This window comes from Salmo salar, chromosome 16, assembly GCF_965601325.2.
Source record: "Salmo salar chromosome 16, fSalSal1, whole genome shotgun sequence".
In the NCBI taxonomy this organism is placed as follows: Eukaryota; Metazoa; Chordata; class Actinopteri; order Salmoniformes; family Salmonidae; genus Salmo; species Salmo salar.
The window spans coordinates 43,545,683-43,554,688 of NC_138306.1; the positions used below are offsets into that span (position 1 = coordinate 43,545,683).

A 9,006-nucleotide genomic window follows, 5' to 3' on the forward strand; every position below is an offset into this window, starting at 1 on the left:
TTGTGAACTGAAATAAATTACTTTTAATCTCAAACTTCTGTCACCCCCCCACTGTTTTCAATTTAAGTGCCAAAAACTGATAATGGGAATAAAATCTATAAACCGCTGAGATGCTTCACAAGTGGGAATTCACAGTAACAGAAAAATCATCAGGAACATGAGGGGAATTTGCTTTTCCTCTAAATGAAACAAGCTGAAGTCCCAAGGGGATTCCTTACATCAGAGGTAGGGAGTGAGTGCAGTTTTTCCAGCAACGTATTCATAATGGGGGAATAATTGTAGGTTGGAGGCATCTTCCATTGTAAGGTCCAATGTGCATAGGTAACAGTTTTGTGTTAGCTGCTGCTGGAGTTGGTTCACTTGGTATTGTAGTTGGCAAAGTGCTGGTTCAGGGGGTTCTCTGGCGACTTCATCCACTCCTTTTTCAGTTGCTGCTTGAGCTGCGACAGCCGCATGTTGGGGTTCTCTTTTTTAAGGAGGGGCATGTTCAGCTCCTCGTACGCGGCGAACGCTGCCTTCACCCTGCGCTCAGGGTGGCGGTCGAGCTCTTCAGCCGTGCTGGGAAAGAAACAAACACGAGGAGAGGGCTGAAACTTGGCTCTCTATGGAACCCCATACTTGTAATGATACCTGTCATGTCTGCTTTATATAGCCTGGAGTATGAAAAATAACTTGTTATATGTCTACATTGTAGGTATGATACAAATTCTTCTATGTTTAAGATAATGACTAAAGTATTCCACCCTGAAACCATATCATTGTATGAAATGTGTTAGAGTCATAATCCAATAATGTATGTGACTAGACCTTTTAAGACTAGGCCATTGTGTTATTATTTCGCAATATGAGCAGGGTATAGTTGAGACATTCAAGGACAACTGAACTGTCGACTTGTGATAACGGTGACACTAATAACTGGAAAGAGGTGAAACTAATAACTGGAAAGAGGCCTCCCCAGCCTAGGGAGGAGAGCAACTGTTAGAAACAGCTTGCAGAAGATAATGAAACATGTTGCAGAAGTGTGATAAACAATGTATGTGAACTGTGGAAAAATACAGCCCACCTATAAAGCGAGGTGGAGTTTCTACTGATGTGAGTTCATTTGTGTGTGTGTGCTATAAAAAGACTGTTCTCATTTTGAAGACAGAGCACTCTCTGAATAAAGAACTGATCCCTTGTATGCTGGGAATCTGTTTCTTACAACTGGAACTTTACAACCTCCAGGATACAGATAGAGTTATAAAATAGTTCAGTTAGAACATTAGGATAGAAATTCTCGTGACAAGGTCACACCAAACCCACTTTATGTTGATAACGTATGGTACACTGATGGAAAGGCTCCCCTAGTTCTCTACAGTAATTTCAACATTGCTTTTGTAGGGGGTAACATTGAGAGGTTATGTCTCTTCAGTATTCTGTACCTGAGCACAGCAATAGCATCCTCTATGGATCTAGCGTCCACTGCACCTTCCTCAGGGATGATGCGATTCACATTCTCCTCCAGGGGCGACTCCAGTTGACTCTTCTCTGTGGACACAAACATAGGAGAGGGGGAACATAAGAATACAACAGAACCCTGAGAGGAAAGAGAGCCTGGTTAATGCTTAAAGGAATAATGGTGAGGTCATTGCCTTTCTCTTTGGGTTGCTCCTGCTGTTGTAGCGCCTGCTCAATACGCAGCGTCTCCTCAATCTGGGCCCGGGTCACTTTGCACGCCGCCACAGCAGCCGCCTCCTTGGCCTTGCCCTTAATCTTTGCAGCCTCCTCATCCAAGAGCCGCTGGTTCTCTTTCTTTCTCTCCAGGGCCTCAAGGCGCTTCTTCTCCTTGTCATCCTGCAGGTTCAGAGAGGAGACATTTTAAGCCTAAGACCAACTTCAACATATCAGGGAATTACTTAGCAGATTCGTCTGGTCTGTACATACATAGCCAGATATCGGATTGTGATATAGCCCAATTGAATAGTGCTGCAGACTATTTGACCCAGTGTGGGAATAAGAAACAGAGCAAGAAAAGTCACCTTCCTCTGTTCTTTCTTCAGGACATGTTTATCGTTCTCCTGCCATAAAGCATCCTCCAGCTCCTTCTTCTTGCGGGAGTCTTCCACAGCTTTGGCCTCTGCCTTGCGGGCCTTGGCAGTCATCGCCTTGGAGTTCTCGCCCTGGAACTTCTTCGGCATTCCTAAGACTAGGCCTACTCTTCAGCTGACACAAACAGAGTATTATTTAGACATTCTATCATAAACCAAACCAGGTGGCAAGCTTACTTACCGAGTCACCATTTAATTGAGCCATGGGCCAAAGATAACAGACTAAACAAACCAAAAGCATCTTAAGGCGAAGTTCATCATTAGAACCGTACGATTCTAACGATGAAATTAGCCTTTAAGGCCTTTGCAGACTATGTCAGTCTTTTACAATTATCAGGTCACACTGTGTAATGTTACCTAATCAACATCTTGATATCAACCTGGCCAGATTGTACGATTTGCTTCAGTTCTGTCATCACATTCTGCGATTGGCTTGCGAGTAGTGATGATCAGTTCGACCAATTTATTGTTTATTTTTTTAACTACTCTTTATACTGACTAGAATCATGATTCGTTTTTCTGAAAGACTCGTTCATTTTAATCGTTCGTTCGACCTGCTAGTGCTGGCTGCAATGAGTCCTACAGCAGGACTAATACACGCTCCTCCAGCTCAGCATCTCCAGAGATGTGCTCAGACTAACAACTCTCTGTCATATGAGTGCAGGGAAATAGATCATGAGTATAAAGAAAAATACATGTTTAGAACTCATAATTGATCACATGGTGCAAAAATGAATGCAATTAATTGATTACTGAATGTTATGGACACAGCTCTGTAGAACCAAAACGTACACAGCCTCTGCTCAACAAACTCAAACTTGAGAACAAAACGTTTGGGGGGGGGGGGGGGGGGGGGGCCTGCAGTTCGCAAACGACATTGTGCTCATCACCCTCACGGCAGTCAAGCAATGCATTCCGCAGAGAGTCGATCACAATCTAGTCCGGTTGCGGCCACAACTAGACAGTTTCAAATGTATCAAGAAATAATCTTATTTGTATGCCTAGCAATCAACAAATGTACATTGTTTAAAGCACATGTTTGCAAGTCTCAGTCACAAATGACAGCTCCAATATGACCCTTATGGTGAACGAGAGGCTGGTAGAATCATGACTCGAATTTTCAGTTCATCGCTCACCGGTAGGGGGGTCCTGCGTGTTCTGGGTATTACTTAAATGCACAAAATTAGTAGAAATATCAGTTATTTTGACTGAACAAGTTTTAAAAAGATCTGAGTCAGTACTACTTGCGATGCTACGTAAGTCGATGTAGGCTACGTCAATTGCAGCAGCGCATTTGATCTGCGCATGTGACAGCAGCGCAAGCCTCACTCTGCTCACTCTTTGTCAACAAAGACTGGTATGCGATCCCAAATATTAAGGAAGTCTCAAGGTTCTGCTTGCCTGAGTTAGAATACCTCATGATAAACTGTAGACCCTACTATTTACCAAGAGTTTTCATCTATATTTTCGTAGCTGTCTATTTACCACCTCAAACTGATGTTGGCACTTAGACCGCACTCAACAAGCTGTATAGGGCCATAAGCCAACAAGAAAATGCTCATCCAGGTGGTGCCCCTAGCAGCCGGTGATTTTAATGCAAGGGGGGGGGAAAAAAACGCCTAATTTCTACCAGCATATCACCTGTGCAACTAGAGTAAAATAAACTCTAGATCACCTTTACGCCACAGAGACGCATAGAAAGCTCTCCCTCACCCTCCATTTGGCAAATCTTACATTAATCTATCTTCCTGATTCTTTCTAACAAACAAAAACAGGAAGTATCTGTGACGCACTCAATACGGAAGTGGTCCGATGAAGCGAATGCTAAACTACAGGACTGTTTTGCTAGCACAGACTGGAATATGTTCCGGGATTCATCTGATGGCATTGAGGAGTTTACCACATCATTTACATTTACATTTTAGTCATTTAGCAGACGCTCTTATCCAGAGCGACTTACAGCAGCGAGTGCATACATTTCATACATTTTTTTTTATTTTCCGTACTGGTCCCCCGTGGGAATCGAACCCACAACCCTGGCGTTGCAAACACCATGCTCTACCAACTGAGCCACACATCAGTCACTGGCTTCATTAATAAGAGCATTGACAAACTCATCCCCGCAGTGACAGTAGGTACAAATCCCAACCAGAAGCCATGGATTACAGGCAACATCCACACTGAGCTAAAGGCTAGAGCTGCCACTTTCATGGAGCAGGACACTAATCCAGACGCTTATAAAGAAATCTGGCTACGCCCTCAGACAAACCATTAAACAGGCAAAGCGACAATACAGGATGCTCGTCGGATGTGTCAGGGCTTGTAAACTATCACAGATTACAAAGGGAAACCCAGCCGAGAGCTTCCCAGTGGACACAAGCTAAATGCCTTCTATGCTCGCATTGAGGCATGCAACACAGAACCATTCGTGAGAGCACCAGCCGTTCCGGACGACTGTGATCACGCTCTCCGTAGCCGATGTGAGTAAAACCTTTAAACAGGTTCACATTCACAAGGCCGCAGGACCAGACAGATTACCAGGCCGAGTACTCAGTGTCTTCACTGACATTTTCAAACTCTCCCTGACACAGTCTGTAATACCTACATGTTTCAAGCAGACCGCCATTGTCCCTGTGCCCAAGAACGCCAAGGTAACTTGTCTAAACAACTACCACACTGTAGCACTCCCATCTGTAGCCATGAAATGCTTTAAAGACTGGTCATGGCTCACATCAACACCATCATCCCAGAAACCCTGGACTCAGTCTAATTCCATATCACCCTAACAGATCCACAGATGACAATCTCTATTGCACTCCACACTGCCCTTTCCCACCTGGACAAAAGGAACACCTAGGTGAGAATGCTGTTCATAGACAGCATCTCAACGTTCAACACCATAATGCCCTCCAATCTAAGCTCCCTGGGAATGAATGAACATCTCCCTCAACTGGATCCTGGACTTCCTGATGGGCCGGGTAGTGAGGGTAGACAAAGGAGCTTATCGTGGACTACAAGAAACGGAGAGACGAATATGCCCTCATTCACATCGACGGGGCTGTAATGGAGCGGGTCGAGAGCTTCAAGTTCCTCAGTGTCCACATCGCTAAGGACTTATCATGGTCCAAACACACCAACACAGTCGTGAAGAGGTCATGACAATGCTTCTTCCCCCTCAGTAGGCTGAAAAGATTTGCCATGGTCCCTTAGATCCTCAAAAAATTATACAGCTGCACCATTGAGAGCATCTTGACTGGCTGCGTCACCGCTTGCTTTGGCAACTGCTCGGCATCCGACTAAGGCGATACAGAGGGTAGTGCCTACGGCCCAGTACATCACTGGGGTCGAACTCCCTGCCACCCAGGACCTTTATACCAGGCGGTGTCAGAATGCCCTAAAAATTGTGAAAGACTCCAGCCACCCAAGTGATAAGACTTCTCTCTGCTACCGCACAGCAAACCGTACCGGAGCGCTAAGTCTGGGACCAAAAGGCTCCTGAACAGGTTCTACACCCAAGCTATAAGACTGCTAAATAGTTAGTCCGAGTAGCTATTGGGTTATCGGCATCGGCCCTTTTTGCACCAACTCTATTTAACTATGCACACACACTGCACGCTACCCAAACACATACACACAGGCACACAATCGCCACACACTGCTGCTACTGTCTTATCTATCCTGTTGCCTAGTCACTTTATCCCTACCTATATGTACATATCTGCCTCAATTTCCTTGTTCCCCTGCACATCGACTCGGCACTGGTACCCCATGTATATAGCCAAGCTATCATTGATCATTGTGTATTTATTCCTTGTGTTACACTGCATTGTTGGGAATGGCCTGTAAGTACACATTTCACTGTTAGTGTACATCTGTTGTTTATGAAGTGTGTGACAATTAAAATTAAAAAGTGAGTTCGGAAAAACAAATTATGTATCTTAGAAATAGTTCTCACATACAAACTTCATATGTCTGAACTCAGAATCAAATAGGCTTCCCCGAAATAACATGGTCGCAGTGGTAGAACGTTTATTTTGATTGGGATTTTGATAACTGCGCAAAATCCCCATCAGGTAGCCTGATTTCAAATGTGTCATTATGATGGAAATCGTTCTTCTTGCACAGCATGTAGACTAAACGTTTAAATCTTGGTGCCAGTCGTGTTCCTATTGGTCAGTCACTGGGATCGGCTCATAACACCAGCCAGACTACACAATAAAGGCAACAACAACAAAAAAATCGTACACTGCTAGACCTTTGTCGGAGATTATGACTGCAGGTTGCGGTACTATAAAAAAATAAAATGGCAGACATAGACCCTGTCACACTGAACGAGCCAAGATGTCCGACCTAAGAATTTGACCACCTTCTTGGAAATGTTGTCTTGGGATGGCAAAATCGTGGCATAAAACAGCCAAAATCGTACTGTCTGTAAATCCCTTTAGATGCTTTTGGGAAACCGGGCACTGCGCAACTGAGGATGCCAGCCCATTCAGATAGCTAGCAATCTGACAAGGGCCAGGTTTCCCGATAGCAATGGAACTTAGGCTTACGAGTGTTAACAATGCATGACTAGAGGTTATGCAATATGGGTGTATATCCACAGCACACTTCTTAGGTGTGTAATGGACATGACCAAGGGGCTATTGCAATTTAAAATTATGAAAAATGTACGTTGCACCACGTGATTTTACAGTACACAAACAAGAGTGTGCAATATAGAAGGGTAGTCAGTGAAGGGTAGTCAGTTCGAATGTTAAAAAAAGTTTGTACTTTATTTACGCTCCATAACTAATTTAAATAGGAATACAAAAGGCTGCTCACATTTCCACATGTGTATTAGCTTTGGAAAGCAAATTAATGTCCAAATCGTAAAAATAAGACCTGTGCAATGTTGTGTGCAATTTTTCCAACATCATGACACTTATTTGGAGTCTGTGGGTCAAGTGGTTTGAAAGCTATTGAGGTTTGAAAGCGCGAATATCCGTCGAATATCCAACTTGAAACTGTCTTTACCTCGGTGTTTTGAAGTAATCGCGAAAAAAAAACAGGCCTTATTTTAGTGCATTGTTCACCCTACCAGCGCCTATTAGTTCTATTGGGCACTGTGGCACCAACTCGCCTTCCGAACGTTCTATTCCCAGCTTATTGTTCTACGTCACAATGCCTCCTTCGCTATTGTTGGCAATGATACCTGCTCACGTTGTTTATAGTTAAAATGTAAACAAAAATGATATTGGAACTCTGCGGTCTTCCCATCGTTTCCTATGGGGGAAATATAGTCATGTCTGTTCATTTCGCCAAATATCTCGCAATGTGTGTATTTTGATTTTTTTCAAGTTGGACGCCATTTTAATCATGTGAATCTCCTCTTTCTAATTACGTAAACCTGGGCAGCAAGCTCGGTTGTCATCAAATGCTAGCCCTCAAAATACACATTTTGCCATGGAAAGTTGAACTCCTCCCATTGTTTTCCTATGGAGAGGCATGCCGGTCTATTTCGCCAAATAGCTCAGTGTATATTTAGATTTTTTTTCATGTCGGGCACCATTTTAAATCGGGAGAATCTCCTCTTTGTAATTATGTTAGTCTGGGCAGCGAGCTCGTTTGTCATCGATTGCTAGACCAGAAAAAAAAAGTTGATTTGTTCCTTACTATCTCATTACGCAGACATAAGCACAGTCGACACCATCGAGGCACGAATGTTTACTTTCTACACGTTGTTTTTTTCCAGTTTCGTCCGACGAAAAGATTGTAGTGGTATAATAAAAAGGGATACATTTTGTGCCATTTGGGCGAAATTGAATTTTAAACATCACCCCAGTCAAAACAGGCTCTGCGAACGTTCGATTCCATTCATTTGCTATGGGCTCGCGCTAGTGTTCCAGTTTAGCCAACGTTCTTAAGCCTTGGGTGAATTTTAACTCGTTCTATTGTCCAGCCCTGTGATACAAGTAACATTACATTAGAAGTTATACATTTCAACCATGTAGCCTAACTCTATCAACCTGCAAGGTAACGTTAGTAGCAAGCATACAAAACATTCAACAAACGTTAACTACCTAGCAAGATACTTTAGTCATATAAGTTATGTATTTACCCAACATATTACCACTAACCACACATAAAATGTCTTGCAACCTAGCTAGTTTCCAGCTTCCATAACGATGGCAGTATAAATGAGCACGTTACTGCTAGCTAGCTAACCAGCCTGTTATGAGCAAATTAGCTAGCCAAGACTTCAGTGTCTCCGTGACAATTGAATCTCTTAACCAATGTAAAAATAAATACAAGTGTGAAAGGAGACGGGCTGTACCTGAGCGACAGATGTATTTTCGAAAGAGGCATCTGAGTGTCAGACCATTGAGCTACGAAATAACCCTTTCGTGGCGACGCACCGTGATGACGTCCTGAACGAAATTGCTTGTTTAAGAGATAAATGTAGTAATAAACAGATTAGGAATGTTGTTTGTGATACTACAATTCCATCAGCAATATTATTTTGGTCAAATATCTATGGTGATATACAATGGGGGAAAGCATGGAAAATTGCTAACAAATATTGTATCAGTAACAAGGTAAAGATAGTTTCATTTAAAATGTTACATAGAATTTATCCTTTGAAACATGTTTTAGAAAGATTCAAGCTGAATATTGACTATAAAATGTGATTTCTGTGGAATGGACAAGGAGACCATTTTGCATTTGTTTTTTGCCTGTATTTATAGTATAATGTTTTGGATTGACATACAGAATTGTGTTACAAAAGAATAGGACCGGTTGTACTATTTAATGGTGTTGATGTAATGATTTATTTCAGAAATTCTGACATAGATACAGATGTATATTTAATTCAACTGCTAATAATACTAGGTAAATTTCATATTCACAAATGCAAATGGTCTAATTCAAAACCTAA

At 42.6% G+C, this 9,006-nt stretch overlaps 1 protein-coding gene across 2 annotated transcripts; it reads right to left on the reverse strand.

Moving 5' to 3' along the window:
* On the reverse strand, positions 1–8,475 carry cc124 (Coiled-coil domain-containing protein 124). 2 transcript variants are annotated; one of them, XM_014149226.3, is made up of 5 exons: positions 8,188–8,210; positions 2,019–2,202; positions 1,632–1,833; positions 1,422–1,527; positions 1–558 (listed from the first exon to the last, which is right to left on the reverse strand). In XM_014149226.3, the coding sequence occupies exons 2-5, from the start codon at positions 2,175–2,177 to the stop codon at positions 357–359; spliced, it is 669 nt and encodes a 222-aa protein (XP_014004701.1). In that variant the 5' UTR covers positions 2,178–2,202; positions 8,188–8,210; the 3' UTR covers positions 1–356.
* Positions 8,476–9,006: the final 531 nt, after the last annotated feature.

Excerpts from the sequence above, each read along its gene's own strand:
- cc124 (XM_014149226.3), bottom strand. The coding sequence starts at position 2,177 with ATGCCGAAGAAGTTCCAGGGCGAGAACTCCAAGGCGATGACTGCCAAG. Across the intron at positions 1,528-1,631 it reads GGAGCAACCCAAAGAGAAAG|AGAAGAGTCAACTGGAGTCG; the intron begins GCAATGACCTCA and ends TTGTGTCCACAG. Across the intron at positions 559-1,421 it reads GATGCTATTGCTGTGCTCAG|CACGGCTGAAGAGCTCGACC; the intron begins GTACAGAATACT and ends TTTCTTTCCCAG.